The sequence below is a fragment of the Macaca thibetana genome, chromosome 7 (genome assembly GCF_024542745.1).
Source record: "Macaca thibetana thibetana isolate TM-01 chromosome 7, ASM2454274v1, whole genome shotgun sequence".
Lineage (NCBI taxonomy): Eukaryota > Metazoa > Chordata > Mammalia > Primates > Cercopithecidae > Macaca > Macaca thibetana.
In genome coordinates, this window is record NC_065584.1 from 135,861,286 (window position 1) to 135,883,079 (window position 21,794).

A 21,794-nucleotide genomic window follows, 5' to 3' on the forward strand; every position below is an offset into this window, starting at 1 on the left:
GAAATCACAGGCTGAATCTGAAGAAAGGTGGGGCACTGGGGATTAAAAAGCATTTCCCAGGAGGTATTAGCAATATGGGTCTGGCAGCCCCAGTTCTGCTATCAAGAGATGATGTATTTTATCTATATTAGCAGAAATGACTACATTTTCCCCAAAAGAAAGTGCAAAACACCAAAGAAAATTTATGATATAATTCTATACTTGCTTTTAACTACAGTTGGCTCTTTCTTCATTTCCTTGTTTAAAACTATTGGTAGCTTCCTTACCAAACTAAACCTTTTCACATTTGGAATTAATGTTAGTTCTATCCCTTAATACATAAACATAGTCCTAAAGAAACAAATATCCTGAGGGCTAAAATGGGTTTTACATCTCCCTGTAGGGAGAAGGGTTCTCCTTATTTCCTAGGTAGTAGGTAGGGGGGAATACTGACTACACAAAGGACCTGTTATTAAAAAGCATATGTTCACTTTGATCTGACTTTCATCTGCATTTTAAAGGACCTCATAAAAGTACCCAACATGGGGCCTAACAAGGCAAACACTCTGAAGCTGAGGTCACCCTCTACTGAGTTGAAAAGAGTAATAATATAAAACGAGAAACCACAACCCGATCCTCTATGCAGCTGCACTGTATTTTCTCTCAGCATTTCAAGAACAGGGTCATGGTTTCTCTAACTGAACCAAATTTCCTTTGCTACAAATACAATTCAACTGGAGAAGAATAATTCCTTTTTAAAAATTTTTTATTTAAATAGCTTTCGGGGTACAAGTGGTTTTCTTGTTACATGGATAAACTATATAGTAGTGAATTCTGAGATTTTAGTGTATCCATCACTCACGTAGTGTACACTGTACCTAACGTGGTTTTTTAAATCTCTAGTTCCATTTCCACCCTCCCGCTTCTGAGTCTCTGAAGTCCATTATATCGCTCTGTATGCCTTTGCATACTCATAGCTTAGCTCCCACCTTATAAGTGAGAATATATGGTTCTTGGTTTCCCAAGGAGAAAAATAATCCCTAAATCATTAGTAGATTTTCACTATGGGAATCAACTGAAGTTGTCTGCATTTAATAACAAGAAAATTATTCTGAGAATGACATATATCATATACACATAAAACATCATGGGATAAAGTATATAATATCACCAATTCACAAGCATGTTTTTACTTGGTTGGTTATTGCATCGAGTTCAATAATGCAGCCAGGTCGAGCAGTAGACTGTTGGCTCACAATATTAAACACTTCTCCAATAAGTTTCTGTAAATAAAAAACACAAAATGTTAATGGCCAACAACTTAAAATCTATTGTCAATATGATACAGTATCTTGGACATTTAAGGCTCCCTCTAAATAGTCACTGATTGACAATGCAATGTGATACATTCAGAGAAATATTTCAACTTTCTATACTCATTCTCATGTTAACTCTAAAGTTAACTAAGCAGAGAGAAAACTCTATAGTGTTTATAAAAATAGCATATAACTTCAAGGCATCATATCTTCTTCATTTCTGCAGCCTTAAAGCCCAAGACAGACATGGCTAAAGATCTGGCCCAATGCCTGAGTGGTCTGCAGACGTGCAATGACATTTAAAAGTACAACCCTGCCAGACTGAAGGTAAGGGCAATGATTGAGAAGAAGTGGGATTGTGTCTTGGGATAAGGATGCAGGAACTAACACATGAAGCCTAACTTTGGAACCCCAAAGCCCAAAAACTTTCTGCTAAAAAGAACAGTCCTCCTCACCTATGTTCCAACCGACTTTCTCTTGCATAAAAACCTTTCGGTAACTTCATCTGAAACGGTTACCTCAGAAAGAAATGCCCATTCTCCTCAGCACCCACCTTTACTACTTTTCACTACCTCAAAAAGGCCAATGAGAGGGGTTAGAGGCTAGCTTCGCCTAGATACAAGTACAAGGTAGGGGAGAAAACAGCATTTATACTGGAGTTGTAGAAACTTTCTTATTTGTATCAGTAGGATTCCAGAGAGCATCTAAGAAAATGGATTCTAGGGTTATTAGATCAAAAGAAAAAAAATATGTAATTAGGTAGGGCTGAATTTATTGATATGGGTATGTTCACCCAAGATTCATGATTTAAAGTGTTAGCTCAGACATTTAGAAATGGTGTTAACAGGGCCAGGCACGGTGGTTCATCCCTGTAATCCCAGCACTTTGAGAGGCCGAGGCAGGTGGATCACCTGAGGTCAGGAGTTAGAGACCACCCTGGTCAACATGGTGGAACCCCTCTCTATTAAAAATATAAAAATTAGTGGGGAGTGATGGAGGGCACCTATAATCCCAGCTGTTCAGGAGGCTGAGGCAAGTGAATCATCTGAACCTGGGAGGCGGAGGTTGCAGTGAGTCGAGATTGCGCCACTGCACTCCAGCCTGGGCGACAGGGTGAGACTCCATTAAAAAAAAAAAAAAGAAAGAAAAGAAAAAGAAATGGTGTTAACAGTCTGCTGGGTTTGTTCATTCAAATCTGGACTCAACTGTGGCCTATAGTTGGTGAGGTGAAAACAGTGAAATTTTTCTAGTACACAACAAAGCTTTGCTACTCAAAGTGTAGTCAATGGACCAGCAGTGACAGGAAGTTTTTTATGAATGCATACTTACTCCCTGAAACTAAGACACCTGTGTTTTAACGAGACTTACATAGGATTCATGTGTATACTAAAGTTTAAGTAGTACTGCTGTAGATCACTTGTTCTCAATCTTGGCTGCACACTGAATCACCTGGAGAGCTTTAACAATCAATGATGCTAAGGTCCCACCTACAGAGATTGAGGTGCTGCCAATGTGCAGCCAAGGTTGAGATCCCCTCACAGGAATAGATATGTATTCCAGCTAAGGATCTGCTTTCCCTGCCCACAACTCTCTGCCAGTACTATAATTAACAGACTTTCTGAACACTACACTACAGAATTCCAGAATTCTACAGAATCTCACTCAACATCACCTCCAACAAGAAACTCATTTTATAGTGGAAAACACTACTGGAAATTAGAATGAAGTGAAGCATTCACCCAGGGTGCAAAATTTAAAAGAGTGCTCAAAAATTCAATAATCAAGAAAAATAATATTTTAATGCAATATTTTTAAAATAAAAATTAATGTAAACAATCCATAATGAGCAAAATATCCAACATTTACATACAGAACCCAATAGTATCTTAATGAGCCATATTGATGCCATTAATGTGCATCAAAACTGCACATAGGTGTTTTGATATATATTTTTTTTAATTGTTAACATCTTTCTTTTGTTTTTTGCTCTATTGGCCTCCAATTTCCAGGCTCAAGTGGTCCTCCTGCCTCAGCCTCCCAAGTAATTAGGACTACAGATGCATGCAACCATGCCTGACAAATTTTTTAATTTGTTTGTAGAGACAGGGTCTCACTATGTTGCTCAGGCTGGTCTCAAACTCTTGGCCTCAAGCAATCCTCCCACCTCAGCCTCCCAAAGCACTGGGATTACAGGCATACCACTGCACCTGGCTGTAGTTAACATTTTTCTGGAACATTAAAGTAGCTGAAAAATGCCAAAAATTGAAAAGTAGGTGCATTAAAACTCACGTATTACTTTAAGTTTAAATTTATTTATACCAGAAATTTGACTAATTATAGTTTCATTTTTCTGGCTTTAATGGAAACAAACACATTAATAATATTTTCAAAATCTCCTTCTTTGCTTATCTTGTTTTGACAAAGTCTCTTTTTTTTTTTTTCCCAGACAGAGTTTCACTCTTGTTGCCCAGGCTGAAATGCAATGGCATGGTCTCGGCTCACTGCAACCTCCGCCTCCCGAGTTCAAGTGATTCTCCTGTCTTAGCCTCCCGAGTAGCTGGGACTACAGGTGCATGCCACCACACCTGGCTAATTTCTATATTCTTAGTAGAGACAGGGTTTCACCATGTTGGCCAGGCTGGTCTCGAACTCTTGACCTCAGGTGATCCACCCGCCTCGGCCTCCCAAAGTGCTGGGATTACAGGCATGAGCCACCGCGCACAGCCCTGAATTACATTTTAAGGGCATCATTCTAACTCCTGTGTTGAGAACAGACTTTGAGAAAGCAGAGCAAAATCATAAAGGAAAGCAACATAAATTTTTTCACACTCAAACCTCTAACTTCCTATCCAGTCTCAGCTATTTCCAGCAGCCATTCACATTCTATGCTATGGCTGTAATAAACTACTTACAGCTTACTATGCATATTCTTATACCTCTGTGCATTTTTAGTTGCTGTTATCTCTACCTGAAATATCCTTTTCCTCCTTCACTTTCACGTCTTACCCATTCAGTAAGTCTCATCTCAGATATCTGCGCCAGAAATTCTTTCCTGACCACCACAATCTGGATTAAGAGTTGCTTCTAACTGTAGGAAAGCCATCTTATCTGACAGCATTGGACAGAGAGAGGATAAATCACTCAGCAAGGTCAGTTAACCCAGAGAATCATTTTTAAAATAATACGTATACTTTAAACATTTTGTTTTATTTTAAACATAAACATATATAAATAACTGATATTTTGGTGTTGAGTAAGACCTTGGAGTATGGGCTTGTTAATGGGAATTACAGGTCTTTCTTGCGTATGCCACCCCTGTAAGCCCTTGGCTGTATTTTTCAGTTCTTTAAATGGAAATAGGCTGGACACAGTGGCTCACGCCTGTAATCCCGGCACTTTGGGAGGCCGAGCTGGGTGAATCACCTGAGGTCAAAAGTTCGAAACCAGCCTGGCCAACATGGTGAAAACCCCGTATCTACTAAAAATACAAAAATTAGTCAGGCATGGCAGTGCGCACCTGTAATCCCAGCTATTTGGGAGGCTGAGGCAGGAGTATCGTTTGAACCCGGGAGGCAGAGGTTGCAGTGAGCCGAGATTGTGCTACTGCACTCCAGCCTGGACGACAGAGCAACATCTGGACTCAAAATACATACATACATACATACATACATACATACATACATACATGGCAGTAAAAACATAAAGACACCTACAAAGCACTTTGAGTGCAGTTTTTCTTAAACATTTTCCTCCTGAATCTTTTACAGTTGTTTTGACCATGTCTAATTAAAGAATGATTTTTAGCAAAATTGCTTCCAAAGCACTTGTTTTTATAAAAACATTCACATTTTTATACTTACATTTCATCAATCTATATAATAATTAAGTTATAGAATGACACTAATCTGTGCAACTTGACATATACAAGGTTGAAAATAAACACAGCTGGCTCTTGAGAGACAGTCAACATAGTTGCAAGAGCTTGGTCTCTACAGCTAGGCTGCCTGGGTTCGAATCCTGATTCTACCATTGCTAGCTGACTAAACTGGGACAAGTAATTACGTTTCTCTATGCTTCAGTGTCCTTACCTCTAAAGTATGGATGTAATATTACATTTTTCTTAAGGTTACCAGGAAGGTGAAGTAAGTTAATATATGTAAAGCATTTAGAAGAGAGCCTGACATACAATAATCACTAGATAAAAGTTTGCCAGCAGCAGCAGCAGCAGCACTTTTTTTTCATGTTAAGTAACTTTCCCAGCTATTATTATTGTTAAGGTTACAAGTCAACTTGTGGAATCAACAAAGCCTGGTATACTACTCCCTATGAGCATCCATCCTGTATTTTATAGAGGGAATGGACAGCATCAATGAATCCAATGAGCTGGCTTAAGTGGAGGCCAATTAAATGAATTTCATATCCTGAAATCAGCCTTTTCTTCTAATTTACCACTTATTACATACTACATGTACATATTTACATAACTCTATAGATACAAGATCCTTGAAAGTAGGGACTGCTTCTATTCATTTTAACACTATTAGCACCTGGTACAATACGCATATTTATTCTTCCATGTACTATAGGTTATGCACAGTGAGTCCTCAATGAAAATTAAAGATTGAGTAAATAAATTACTGAGTGAAAACAAATTACACTTTAGATCATTCCTACTTTAAAAGCTTGTTTTTACTAATAGTAGCACACACTATACCACCCTATCTTTCAACACAACTTCTCCCTTATTTATTTGTAGAATACCTTAGTAAGTACTCACTAAATACCTGAATGAATGGATCTCACCAATCTAGCATCACTGGGTGAAGATAATCAAAAGCTTATTTTTTAGGCACCAAAACAACTGTATTTTTGATATTTTAAATGGAATTTTTTAAAAAAAGCTTAATCCCTGTCTTCATAAACAGCTCGCTAAACATAACTCTCTTCTTGATGACTGGCAGTCACATTTATGAACATTAACTATTACTAATGCCTTTAGAGATCTAATGACTTCAAGTACTGTCTTTGTAATAATAAATCCCAATGTGCACTGGTACCTAATGTGAAACATTAGGAATATCTCCAATTGCCTGTAAAACAGGTATCTAAACTAAACTTAGGGGCTGGGCACAGTGGTTCATGCCTGTAATCCTAGCACTTGGAAGGCTGAGGTGGCCAGATCACTTGAGGTCTGGAGTTCAAGACCAGCCTGGCCAATATGGTGGAACCCCATATCTACTAAAAATACAAAAATTAGCCAGGCATGGTGGCACACGCCTGTAGTCCCAGCTACTCAGGAGGCTGAGGCACAAGAATCGCTTGATCCTGGGAGGCGGAGGTTGCAGTGAGCCGAGATCATGCCACTGCACTCCAGCCTGGGCAACAGAGCAAGACTCTGTCTCAAAAAATAAATAAACAAACAAACAAACAAACCAAACTTAGGAAACTAAAACCAAGGTCACCTTACATTCAATGTGTCCAAAATTTAAGTCATTGTTAATACCTCAAAACTATCTTGCCATAGCTACTGGAACAACTGTCACAAACTAGAAACCTTAGAATCCTCTGTTTTCATATCCATATTCAAGCAACTACTAAGCTCTGCTCCTCTCCTTTCCTAGACTATGAAATCCCACTTTCGATCAAGTTTGTTTTACCACAAGCTTAGTTGACCTCAACAGACTCCCTGCTATCTTCATGCTTCCAGTACCTACCAATTCTACTCTACCCTGCAAATTAATCACTGTATTTCCCTTCCTGTGCTCCCTAAATCTACCCCTCTATCTACAGAACAATATTTATAGCTTTCAAGTATCTGTTACAAAATTTTTAAAAAGCTAGCCTTTACTTGGCATCTACTAAAAATCTCATTTGAGGAATAGGAGAGCATGTGACAACTTCTTGCTACATTTTGTCTCAGAATTAATAGAAGTAAGTAGGAGAACTGCTATTGTATTAAGAAAATCAAAACGATGAGCAGAAACAATGGAAATGTGACAGAAAGTAGTCACATCATCTTAAGAGTTTAAGATTGAAAATAAGGGCAAGACTCTATAGTCGATATTTTAGAAAGGTTAAAAAATCCCAGAATGCCTTATAGTATGGGGGTCTCAAAGTCAAAATGGCTCAAGGAAGTCTGGAGGCTCAAGAGACTTTGAAAGTTCCTGACTATGCGACTACAAATATAACTGATGAGAAAAGAAAGTTGATCAGAGTAGTGGGTTAAACAGTATCCTACCAAAATTCATGTCCACTCAGCATCTCGGAATGTAACCTTGGTTTGGAAGTAGGGTCTTGCAGACATAACTAGTTTAAGAAAAGGTCATACTGGATTACAGCAGGTGCAAAATCTAATGTCTGGTGTCCTTACAAAAAAAGGATACACAGAGACTCTCAGATGGAAGAAGGCCATGTGAAGACAGAGGCGGACTGCAGTGATGCAGCTACAAGCCAAACACCACAAAGGACTGCCAGGAGCAATCTAGGAAGAGGCAAGGAAGGATCCTCCCCTTGAATATCAGAAGGAGCATGACCTTGCCAACACCTTAAATTTGCACTAAATGTATATACACCAAAGAACAGTGCTGAAAACTATGTGAAGCAAAAACTTATAGAAGTAAAAGGAGAAACAGACAAATTCGCAATCATAGTTGGAAACTGCAATACCTTGCTCTCAAGACTTGATAGAACAATTGGGGAGAAAATCAGTAAAGATACAGAAGAATACCATCAATCAACACCATCAATCAAAACAAGAGTAACTAACATTTATAGAACACTCTACCCAACAACAAGAAAATACACATGTTTTTAAGTGCTAGTGAGTGGAACTTGTACTAAAATAGACCAGGTCCTGGGCCATGAAACAAACTTCAACAAACTAAAAAGGACTGAAATCATACAGTACATTTTTCTACCCTGATGGAATCAAACTAGAAATTATTAACAGACACTTGGATGCTACATCATACACTTCTAACTAATCGAGGGTCGAAGAGAAGTTCTCAAGGGAAATCAAAACATATCTTGAACTAAATGAAAATAAAAATGCTACATATAAAAATATTAAAGCAGTGCTGAAAGAAAAATTTGCAGGCACTAAATGTATACCTTAGACAATTTTTTTTTAAATTAAAATCATTAAGCTAAGCTCCTGTCTCATAAATCTAGAAAAAAAAGAACCAAAGAAAAGCCCAAAGCAAGCAGAAGGAAGGAAGCAATAAAGAGCAAAAATCAATGAAGATAAAAATGAAAACATTACAGAAACAAAGAGCTCAATTAAACAACAAGCTGATTCTTTTAAAATATCAAGAAAATTAACAAACCTAGAGAACTTCCTCAACTTGATAAAGAATATCTACAAATAACCCAACAGCTGAAGGCAGGAGAAGAGGAAGATGGCAGAATAGAAGGCTCCACCAATTGTCCCCCCAGCAAAAACACCAATTTAACCACTACATGAAAAAAAAAAAAAACACCTTCATAAGAACCAAAAACCAGGTAAGCACTCACAGTACCCAGTTTTAACTTCATTATCACTGAAAGAGGCACAGAAGAGGTAGGAAAAACACTCATGAATCACCAACACCACCCTTCCCCCATACCCTGCAGCAGCAGCAAGGTGCTGAGTTTCCGTGTACGGAGGAAAGGAAGAGCAAGCAAGTGTGAGCACTGAAGTCAGTGCTGCCTTGTTATATAGCAGAAAGAGAAACCAGACCAAACTCAGCTGACACTCGCCCATGGAGGGAGCCCTACCCAGAGGGGAATAGCTGGATCCCATCTGTCTGAGCTTGATTCCCCAAAAGCCTTGCCACCATCAGGTGCTCTGGGGCCTTAAATAAACTGGAAAGGCAGTCTAGGCCACAAGGTCTGCAACTCCTAGATGAGTCCCTAGTGCTGAACTGGGCCAAAGACAGTGGGCCTGGGAGGCATGCAACCTACTGAGACACCAGGCGGGATGGGTAAAAAAGTGCCGGCATCATCCCTTCCCTAACCCCCAGGCTGTACAGCTCACGGCTCCAAAGAGACTCCTTCCTTCTGCTTGAGGAGAGGCGACAGAAGAGGGGGGAGGATTTTGTTTTGCCTCTTGGATACCAGCTCAGCCACAGCAGGATAAGGCACTAGTCAGAGTCATGAGGCTCCCTTTCCAGGCCCTATCTCCCACATGACACTTTTAGACACACCCTGGGCCAGAAAGGAACCCACTGCCATGAAGGAAAAGACCTCTGGCAGGATTCATCACCTGCTAACTGAAGAGCCTTTGGGCCCTGAATAACCAGCAGCAATATCCAGGTACTATGACGAGGGTCTTGGATGAGACTGGCTGGCTTGAGGTGAGACTCAGCACATTCCCAGCTATGGTAGCTACAGGGCAAGACTCCTGCTTGAGAAAAGCAGAGGCAACGTGCTCACTTCGACAGCACATATACTAAAATTGGAGAGAAGTAGAGGCAAAACTAAAGGGAACTTTGTTTTGCATCTTAGGTACCAGCTTGGCCACAAGGGAGTAGAGCACCAAGCAGGCTCTCGGAGTCCCCAGTTCTAGGACTTGGCTCTTGGACAGCATTTCTGGATCTTCTGTGGGCCAGAAGGGAGCCCAATGCCCTGAAATGGTGAGTCTCAGACCAGGCAGCATTTACCACAAGCTAACCAAAGGGCCCTTGGTCCTTAAGAAAACATTGGTAGTAGTCTGGAAGTACTCCCTGTAGGCCTGAGGTCATGGTGGCCACAGGGTAAGGTTCATCTGCCTTTGGAGGGGAGAGAAGGGTGGGAAGGACTGTGTCTTGTGGTTTGAGTACCAGCTCAGCCACAGTACAATAGAACACCAGGTAGACTTCTAAGGTTATTGACTCTGCTCCCTACCTCCCAGATGGTACTTCTAGACCAGCCCAGTGGATGGAGGAACTCATTACCCTAAAGGGAAGGACACAGGCCTGGCTGACTTTGCTACCTGCAGATTGCAGGAGGCCCAGGGCTTTGAGAGAACATAGGCGGTAGCTGGGGAGTGATTACAGCTGGCTTTGGGCAAGAACCAGTGCTGTGCTGGCTTCAGGTGTGACCCAGCACAGTCCTAGAGGTGATGGCCACAGGGGTGCATGTGTCACCCCACTCCCATCTCTAGGTGGCTCAGAAAAGAGAGACAGAAAGAGAAAGAGAGAGAAGGAGAGAGAGGTGAGAGATAGGGGGAGAGAGAGGGGGAGAGAGAGGGAGAGGGAGAGGGAGAGAGAGGGAGGGAGAGAGAGAGAGAGAGATAGAGAAAGAGATACTGAGTTTGTTTGGAATACAGTAAGGGAAGAGAACAAGAGTCTCTGCCTGGTAATCCAGAGAATTCTTCCAAATCTTATCCAAGACCATCAAGGCAGTACCTCTAAGAGTCTGCAAGAACCATAGCATAACTGGGCTTGGGGTCCCCCCAAAGCAGATACAGCTTAGATCACAACACCCAAGTCCTTTTAAATACCTGGAATGCCTTCCTAAGAAGGACAGATACAAGTAAGCTCAGACTGTGAAGACTATAACAAATACCTAACTCCTTAATGTCCATGCACCAAAGAACATCTACAAGTATTAAGATAATTCAGGAAAACATGACCTCACCAAATAAACCAAATAAGGTACCAGAGACCAATCCTGGAGAAACAGAGATATGTGACCTCCAGACAGAGAATTCCGAGGAAACTCAAAGAAATTCAAGATAGCACAGACAACAAATTCAGAATTCTATCAGATAAATTTAACAAACTAATTTAAATAACTGAAAACAATCAAGCAGGAATTCTGGAGCTAAACAACACAACTGGCATACTGAAGAATGCATCAGAGTCTTTTACTAGCAGAATTGATAAAGCAGAAGAAAGAATTTGTGAGTTTGAAAACAGGCTATTTGAAAATACACAGAGGAGACAAAAGAAAAATGAATAAAAAACAACAAAGCACATCTACAGGATCCAGAAAATAACCTCAAAAGGACAAATATAAGAGTCATTGACCTTAAAGAGGAGGTAAAGAAAGAGGTAGAGGTGGAAAGCAATAGCAATGGGGAAATTCCCAAGCCTACAGAAAGATATCAATTTATTCCAAGGGGTAGTAACAGAGAAATTCCCAAGCCTACAGAAAGATATCAATATCCAAGTACAAGAAGGCTATAGAACACCAAGCAGATTTAACCCAAAGAAGACTATCTCAAGGCTTTTAATAATCAAACTCCTAAAGGCAATAAAGAAAGGATCCCAAAAGCAGCAAGAGAAAAGAAACAACATATAATGGAGCTCCAGTATGTCTGGCAACACAATTTTCAGTGGAAAACTTACAGGCCAGGAGAGAAAGCCATGACATATTTGAAGTGCTGAAAAGAAAAAAAAAAATTACCCCAGAATAGTGTATCTAGTAAAAATATCCTTCAAACATGAAGGAGAAATAAAAACTTTTCCAGACAGACAAAAACTGAGGGATTTCATCAACACCAGACCTGTCATACAAGAAATGCTACAGGAGTACTTAAATCAGAAAAAGGAGGACATTAATGAGCAATAAGAAGTCATCTGAAGGTACAAAACTCACTGGTAATAGTAAGTACACAGAAAAACACAGAATATTATTACACTGTAACACTGGTGTGTAAACTGATCTTAAGTAGAAAGACTAAATGATGAATCAATCAAAAATAATAACTACAACTTTTCAAGATACAGACAGTACAAAAAGATATAAATAGTAATAACAAAAAGTTGTAGCAGGACAAAGTTAAGGAGTAGAGCCTTTATTAGTTTTCTTTAGGCTTGTTTATTTATGCAAACAGTGTTAAGTCATAATTAGCTTAAAATAATGGGTTGTAAGATAATATCTGCAAGCTTTGTGGTAACCTCAAATTAGAAAACATACAGTGAATATATCAAAAACAAAAAGCAAAAAACTAAATCATATCACCAGCAAAAACACCTTCACTAAAAGAAAGACAGGAAGGAAATAAAGAAGGAAGACCACAAAACAACCAGAAACAAATAACCAATGGCAGGAGTAAGTCCTTACCTATTAATTACTTGGACTAAATGGACTAAATTCTCCAATCAAAAGAAATATAGTAGCTGAATAGGTAAACAAGATTCAATAATCTGTGGCCTGCAAAAAACACACTTCACACATAATGACGCACATAGGCTGAAAACAAAGGGATGGGAAAAGATATTCCATGCCAACAGAAACCAAAAAAGATCAGGAATAGCTATACTTATATCAGACAGATATACTGATATCAGTATCATTATATGTCTGATACTATGTATCAAATAAAATAGTTTTCAAAACAAAAACTGTAAGAAGAAACAAAGAAGGTCACTATATAACATTGAAGTGGTCAATTCAGCAAGAGGATATAACAATTCTAAATGTATACGTATCCAACACTGGAACACCCAGATATATCAAGCAAATATTAGAGCTACAGAAAGAGATAGACCCCAATACAATCACAGCTGGATACTTTGACATCACTCACAATTGGACATATCTTCTAGACAGAAAAATCAACAAAGAAACATCAGACTTAATCTGTACTATCAAAAAAAGGGACCCAATAGATACTTACAGAACATTTCATCCAACAGCTACAGAATATACATTCTTTTCCGCAGCACATGATCATTCTCAAGGACAGACCAAACGTTAGGTCACAAAACAAGTCTTAAAACATTTTAAAAAATGAAATAATATCAAGCATCTTCTCTGACCACATTGGAATAAAACTAGAAATCAATAACAAGAAATTCTGGAAACTATACGAACATATGGAAATTGAACAATATGCTCCTGAATGACAACTGAGTCAATGAAGAAATTCAAAAGAAAATTGAAAAATGTCTTGAAACAAATGATAATGAAAACATGACATACCAAAATCTATGAGATACTGCCAAAGCAGTACTAAAAGAGGGAAGTTTATAGCTGTAAGTGCCTACATCAAAAAACAAGGAAGACTTCAAATAAACAACCTAATGATGAATCTTAAAGAACTAGAAAAGCAAGAGCATACCAAACCCAAAATTGGTAAAGGAAAAGAAATAATAAAGATCAGAGCATAAATGAATGAAACTGAAACAAAGAAAACCATACAAAGATCAACAAAACAAAAAGTTTTATGAAAAGATAAAATAAAATTGACAAACTTTTTCCCAGACTAAGAAAAAGACAAAGAAGACCCAAATAAATAAAATCAGAGATGAAAAAAGAGCTATTACAACTGATGCCAAAGAAATTCAAAGGATCAACAGTGGCTACTATGAGCAACTATATGCCAATAAATTGGAAAATCTACAAGAAATGGACAAATTCCTAGACACATACAACCTATCAAGACTGAACCACAAAAGAAATCCAAAACCTGAATAGATCAGTAAAACAAGTGACAAGATCAAAGCCATAATAAACAGTCTCTAAGTAAAGAAAAGCCCAGGATCCAATGGTTTTGCTCTGAATGCTACCAAACATATAAAAAAGAACGAATACCAACCCATTCAAATTATTCGAAAAACAGAGAAGGAAGGAATACTTTCAAACTCATTCTATGAGGCCAGTATTACCTTGATACCAAAACCAAACAAAGACACATCAAAAAAAGAACACAGGTCGATAACTCTGATGAATACTGATGCAAAAATCCTAAACAAAACACTACCAAAGCAAATTCAACAATATGGTTAAAATGATTAAAAGATCATTTATCATAACAGGGATACAAGGATGGTTCAACATATACAAATCAATCAGTGTGATACATTTCATCAACAGAATGAAGGACAAAAACCGTATGATCATATCAATTGATGCTAAAAAAGCATGATAAAATTCAACACCCTTTCATGATGAAAACTCTAAAAAAAATCTGGGTGTAGAAGGAACATACCTCAACATAATAAAAGCCATACAGCACAGACCCACAGCTAGTATCATGCTGAATGGGGAAAAACTGAAAGCCTTTCCTCTAAGATCTAGAACACAACAAGGATGCTCACTTTCACCACTGTTGTTCAACATAGTGCTGAAAGTGCCAGATCAGGCAATCACACAAAAGAAAGATATATAAAAGGCATCCAAATTGGAAAGGAAGAAGTCAAATTATCCTTGTTGGCAGACGGCATGATCTTACATTTGGAAACACCTGAAGACTCCACCAAAAACCATTAGAACTGATAAATTCAGTAAAGTTACAGGATATCAATCAACATACAAATATCAGTAGCATTTCTATAGGCCAACAGCAAAAAATTTGAAAAAGAAATTTTGAAAAAGTAATCGCGGCTGGGTGCAGTGGCTCACACCTGTAATCCCAGCACTCTGGGAGGCTGAGGCAGGCGGATCACGCCGTCAGGAGATCAAGACCATCCTGGCTAACACAATGAAACCCTGTCTCTACGAAAAAGAAAAAGAAAAATTAGCCGGGCATGGTGGCACGTGCCTGTAGTCCCAGCTACTCCAGAAGCTGAGGCAGGAGAATCACTTGAACCCGGGAGGTGGAGGCTGCAGTAAGCTGAGATCGCGCCACTGCACTCCAGCCTGGGTGACAAAGACTCCGCCTCAAAAAAAAAAAAAAAAAAAAGTACGCCGGGCGTGGTGGCTCAAGCCTGTAATCCTGTAATCCCACCACTTTGGGAGGCTGAGACGGGTGGATCACGAGGTCAGGAGATCGAGACCATCCTGGCTAACATGGTGAAACCCCGTCTCTACTAAAAAAAATACAAAAAACTAGCCGGGCGAGGTGGCGGGCGCCTGTAGTCCCAGCTACTCCGGAGGCTGAGGCAGGAGAATGGCCTAAACCCGGGAGGCGGAGCTTGCAGTGAGATGAGATCCGGCCACTGCACTCCAGCCTGGGCAACAGAGCGAGACTCCCTCTCGGGGGAAAAAAAAAAAAAAAAAAAAAGTCATTTCATTTACAATAGCCACACATAAAATTAAGAACCTAGGAATTCACCAAAGAAGTGAAAGATCTCTATAACGAAAACTGTAAAACACTGAATAAAGAAATTGAAGAGGACAAAAAAATGGAAAGATATTCCATGTTCATGGATTGGAAGAACTGATATAGTTAAAATGTCCATACTACCCAAAGCAATCTACAGATTCAATGCAATCCCTATAAAACACCACTGATATTCTTTATAGAAATTTTTAAAAGATCTAAAATTTATATTGAACCACAAAAGACCCAGAATAGCCACAGCTATCCTAAGCAAAAAGAACAAAACTGGAAGAATCATATTATCTGACTTCAAATTATACTACAGAGTTACAGTACTCAAAACAGCATGGTACTGGCACAAAAACACACACACAGACCAATGGAACTGTGTTTCATTGAGAATCCAGATACAAATCCACACACCTACAGTGAACTCATTTTTGACAAAGGTGCCAAGAACATACAATGGAGAAAAGGCAGTCTCTTCAACAAATGGTGCCAGGAAAACTGGATATCCATATGCAGAAGAATAAAACCAGACCCCTATCACTAACCACATGCAAAAATCAAATCAAAATGGATTAAAGATTTAAATTTAAGACCTCAAACTATGAAACTACTACAAGATAACATTGGGGAAACCTTCCAGGACATTGGTCTCAGCAAACATTTCCTGAGTAATACACAACAAGGACAGGAAACCAAAGCAAAAATGCACAAATGGGATCACATCAAGTTAAAAAGGATAGGATACAATCAACAAAGTGAAGAGACAACCCACAAAATGAGAGAAAATATCTTCAAACTACTCATCTAAAAAGGGATTAATAACCAGAATATATAAGAAGCTCAAACAACCCTATAGGAAAAAATCTTAATATCTAATCAAAAATGGGCAAAATATTTGAACAGATATTTCTTAAAAGAAGACATACAAATGGCAAACAGACATGTGAAAAGGTGCTCAGTATCAGAGATCATCAGAGAAATGCAAATCAAAACTACAGTGAGATATCATCTCACCCCAGTTAAAATGGCTTATATCCAAGACAGGCAATAACAAATGTTGACATAGATGTGGAGAAAAGAAAACCCTCATATGCTATTGGTGGGAATGTAAATTAGTACAACCATGATAGAGAACAGTTTGGAGGTTGCTCACAAAACTAAAATAGACCTACCATACAATCCAGCAATTTCACTGCTGGGCACATACCCAAAAGAATGAAAATTAATATATTGAAGAGGTATCTGCACTCCCATGTTTGCTGCAGCTCTGTTCAAAATAGCCAAGATTTGGAAGCAACCTAAGTATCCATCAACAGATGAATAGGTAAAGAAAAAAAAATGTGGTACTTATACACAACAGACTACTAATTGGCCATAAAAAAGAATGAGATTCCGTCATTTTGCAGCAACAAGGATGAAACTGGAGGTCATTATTTTAAGTGAAATAAGCCAGGCACAGAAATACAAATATTGCATGTCCTCACTTATTTTTGGGAGCTAAAAATCAAAACAAGTGGACCCATGGAGATAGGGAGTAGAAGGATGATTACCAGAGGCTGGGAGGGGTAGTAAGGGATTGGCGGGAGGCAGGGACGGTTAATGGGTACAAAAAAAATAGTTAGAATTAATAAGACCTAGTGTTTGATAGCACAACGGGATGACTATAGTCAATAATTTAATTGCTCATTTTTAAATAACTAGAAGAGTATAATTATATCGTTTGTAACACAAAGGATAAATGTATGAGGTGATAGATACCCCATTTTCCATTATTTCATTAAGAATTGCATGCCTATATCAAAACATCTCATGTACCCCACAAATATATACATCTACTATGTACCCACAAAAATTTAAAAAAATTTTTTAAACCTGCAACTAACATTATATGTAATGATCAAAGACTGAATGTTTTTCCTCCAAAAATGGGAAGAAGGCAAGAACATCTAATCTCACTTCTTATTCAACATGGTGTTGGAAGTTTTAGTTACCACAACAAAATAAGAAAAACAAAAATCATACAGATTAGAAAGGAAGAGATAAAATTGTTCCCATTTATAATGACACAATTATCTACATGGAAAAGTCCCAGAAATCTACCAAAAACACTCCTACACCTAATATATGCATTCAGCAATGTTACAGGATACAAGATAAACACACAAAATTCAATTGCATTTGTATATTCAATCGTATTTGTATATTCAACTGTATTTGTATATCCCGACAGTGACTACCTGGACATCAACATTAAAAAGACAGTACCATTTACAATCAGTAGAATAAATGAAATACTTACGTATAAACCTAACAAAACATTCACAGGACATGCATGCTGAAGACCACAGGAGAGGGAGATTGGGGATACTATTGAAAGTTGTTTACTATATATATATTTATACATGTTTACATTATAAATATATATATATTTATATATATATTTAGAGATGGGGTCTCACTATGTTGCCCAGGCTGGTCTTGAACTCGTGGGGTCAAGCAATCTTCTCATCTCAGCTTCCCAAAGTGCTGGGATTACAGGTGTGAGTCACTGTGCCTAGCTACATTATATTTTGAGTACTGTACTATTATTTGAAGGTAGACTATGAGAGGTTAAAGATGCATATTATAAAACCTTGAGGTACCATCAAAAACAAAACACTGAGTATAACGGAGAACAAATAGAACCATAAGAAAATACAAAATCCCCCAAATCATGGGGAATGCCATCAATGGCAGAAAACTAAAAACAGGCAAAAATTCCCATTTTCAAAAAGGAAAAGAGCACACTTCCGCAGGGCAGACTGAGGAGCTTAATGTCTATCTAGTACAATGTTTTGGTCACCAAGAGATGTCAAGGTGTGTACATTATACCTATCATATATTAAAACAAATCACCTCATGTAACTTTGACTTTCTTCTTTGACTGCAGAAGGTAGAAAGAGTGTATTTTATTTCAGAAAGTATATGACAGGCTGTCTCACAGAAATCCTTGAAACAAGCTGGAAAACATTCCAAAAAATGAAAATGGAGAAAGATTTCAAATGTATACTGCTAGGTTCTTTCTTCAGACCTGCCTGTTTATCATATTAATAACTGACTCAGATAATGTAGATATAACACTCTTCAAATAGGCTGGTGACATAGTCATAAAGCAGTAACAAATATATTAAATAACATAATCCAGATTCAAAAAGATACTGAGAGACTGGACTGTTTAGTTGCGCTCAGCAAGATGAAATGTAATAGGAAAAAACAGGTCTACATTTGGACCCCAAATCCAAATGCACAAATATAGAATGGAGAAGACAAGGCTTAGCAGAGGGCAGGGACAGGGAAAGACTTCGGGATATTGAGAGTCAGCTCATGATGAATCAGTTACATACAAAGAATGTGGAGTGCCTGTCAAAACATAAATGTATCTAATGAGAGAGGTCACAATATTGCTATGTTTTAGTCATCCTACAAGGCTCGGAGTACAGACAAAAGGAAACCTGCTCAGAAGAGTAACCAGGGTCAAATGTAAAACAGTTAAAGAAACTTGATAGGCACAGGGGGAGCAGGTTTGGCCTGAGGTAGTAAGGTTCACGGGTTACAAGAAAGCTGTCTTTAAATATCTTGAGGTGTTCTCATATGCAAGAAATATTAGATTTACTATAAGTAGAACTAGCACTAACAAGTAGAATTTACACAAAATAAATAGCATTTAAATATGATTGTGTGAGCTATTCAAGGACAGAATGAGCTGCATTTAGAGTTGAGTCTCCCTCATCGGTGGCCAGATGACAAATTGGCAGGAATGAAGCAGAGGGGAATAAAGCATCAGATGGCTGGTGAGACCAGGTGACCTTTAAAGTATCTTCCAATTCTAGTTCTATGATTCTATTTTTCTAGACTTTCTCTATGCCAAACCTTAAGCTCCAATCCAAATGGTTTTCTCACTGTTTCTGGAACAAGCTTTACATATGTACTTTCCCGTATCTACACTTACTTTCAGGCAATTTTCTCACTCAGGCAAAGACAAAGAATTTATCTTTCTAAATCTTATCCACCCATCAAGAATGAACCCAAATACTGCCCTTAATAAAGACTTCCATGCCTACCTTAATCTGATCTCTCTCTCCTCTGAATAATGAAACACTTCTAGGGCCATCCTTTTGGCAATTAATTACGTATCACCCTTAGACTTCTCGTCTTATGTCTTAAACTGCTACTTAACTTTTTATTAATACGTTTTCTCTACAACTAAATTAAAAGCTCCTTAAAGGTAGATCTGAAACTTATATTTTGTATTCCCTTTACATCTAGGGGAACACAGTAGATGCTCAAAAATAGTCACTGGTTTTCAATACTGGAAATATTTTTATTAGAATAGTCATTTTTATAGGTAAATGGAAAATCTGTTCAACTCTAGATACTATCATATATGACTTCTAGCTCAGATACAGAACTATCAGAATGAGATGCTGCCACCCACTGATAACAAATTCTAACCAGAGAATTTTTTTAAATGGTCAATCAAGCTTGAAAAAGTTCCAGTTTTCCAACCTAAACATACAGCTTGATAAAGATGTCTTAAAACCTTTTTTGAGCAAAGTAAGATTAAAAGAACCAAACTAGAGAGTAAAATATGTTACAAACAAATAATATTTTCGAAAAAATCCTTTTTATTCCTTTTTATGTAAAATGTATTAATGTGTGGTATGTACACTAAAATTTTGATTCATATACCTTGGAACACAACTTAGGAAAAAATAAATGTGTCATATATATGTCATATGCAGCCCAGAACATATGCTTACTCCCTAAACAGCAACTAACAAATATAGGTCCTAGACAAAGTCAAAAGAGAATTATCACCTTAGATAAATTAATAAAGATTATTAAATACTTACTGAAGATTCTGGGTCTGACAATTCATCCAATAATTTCCTTGCATCCACTACAGCTTGATAGAGTCTCAGATTTTTGCCATCAGAAGCAACAAAGCAAGCACTTGCAGAATTGCAATATGTGCCTGAGAAAGGAAAACAAGAACTCTGGGTTCTAAACATGTAGTTTATTTTTCTTATTGGCTAAAGGATAAGAAACAAGTATTCACATTTTTCTTTTTAGGCTTAACCATGGTCTAGAATCATAATTAAACAGGTACAATAAGTAGATACAAAATTATTAACAAAAAAATTTAATTTAAAAATGGATTGAGAAGGTTAAAAACTTCAAAAAAAAGTTCTAAAAATAAGTCTCATGCCTGTATTCTGAATATTAAAAATCACCTTAATAATAAAACTGAATACTTACTAAAAATCATCTTAATAACAACAATATAAACCATTTTGTATATAACAAATAATAGTTTAAAAGCTTTTGTTAATTTCACAATTACAATGAACACTTACCTAGACAGTAACTGGGAATGAGAGTTGGAAGCCAAGCCACGTTAGAGAACGCTGAGGTATGTAAAGAGTTAATTCGAGCCAATTCTGATACTCCTCCAGTGTATGACAAAGGTCCTATTGGGTCTACACGCCACAGAATAAGTTCACTGTAGATCGCATTTGGGTCATGAAATGTACGAGTTGCTGCATTTCTAAGAGGTTGTTTTGAGGAACCTTTCATATGTTTTACAGGGTCCATTAATCTACTTAATTTATTGTCTGAGTCCCACTGATAATCTGATTCAGGAGTCAACAGAGCATTATGATGAGAGGATGTCAATAACAATGGTAAAACTGAATGACATGCCAGGTCATTGAGGTGAAATCGATGACCGCAATATCTAAATTTGTGAGATACAGTTAGAACAGTGGTAAAGGCAGACTTATCAGCAAAAGTGACTGCCCACTGATTTAAAGAACCATCTATGTGTTTAGAAATCATCATCACTGTGGGAGCTAAGATGTTCATATTTGTACTGTGTGATCTAGAGTGTGGCTGTGATCCGTGAGGACTGCCTACAGACATCCCCTCCCGGTGTAACAAGGTGTGGTCAGAATCTTTTGTCGCATTTATACAGGCATACATCATGATATTTTTACTAAGAGAGCTAGCATCACCAGAGGGAAATGCAACAGGAATCCGAGAAGAAAAAGAAACCTGAAAAACATAATTATATGATTCAGTACAAACAGTTTACCTCCTCTCAAAAAAAAGACTTCTCAAAATACCAAATCTCAGCTTCTTCTCAAAAAATGTCATTTTCAACCTCTTTATGGTTCAATCCCTTTCTTCTATTTACGAATATCATATCTCTATTCGTGGCCTAAGAGAAGGCTGAAGAAAAAAAGTTCAGGTGCTTTGCTTGTACAACAAAATGACCACCAGCCACAGATCTAAACAGCAATAAAGTTGAGAGAGATGACAAGTAAAGGCAGCTTTGTTTAGCTCATCAAATTGGGCACAAGGATGAGCTCATCCTGATTCATATTTTCAGGGTAGTTTCTTAATCTTATTCAAAATATTATTAATTAATTCCCCCCAAAATCAACACATATTTAAATATTCAGTATTGCATTTCAAGGCCAAATTCATTATCTTCTAAC

The 21,794-nt window shown here is 37.8% G+C and overlaps 1 protein-coding gene across 5 annotated transcripts in view; it reads right to left on the bottom strand.

Annotated features, from left to right (window-relative positions):
- DMXL2 (Dmx like 2) overlaps positions 1-21,794 on the bottom strand; it is a 172,649-nt gene that overhangs the window by 74,221 nt on the left and 76,634 nt on the right. For all 5 annotated transcript variants that reach the window (XM_050797905.1, XM_050797903.1, XM_050797904.1 and 2 more), the window contains exons 12-14: positions 20,652-21,348; positions 20,148-20,269; positions 1,173-1,262 (exon numbers count right to left, since the gene is read on the bottom strand). In XM_050797905.1, coding sequence (XP_050653862.1) covers positions 1,173-1,262; positions 20,148-20,269; positions 20,652-21,348 — 909 coding nt within the window. The remainder of the gene's footprint in view (positions 1-1,172; positions 1,263-20,147; positions 20,270-20,651; positions 21,349-21,794) is intronic.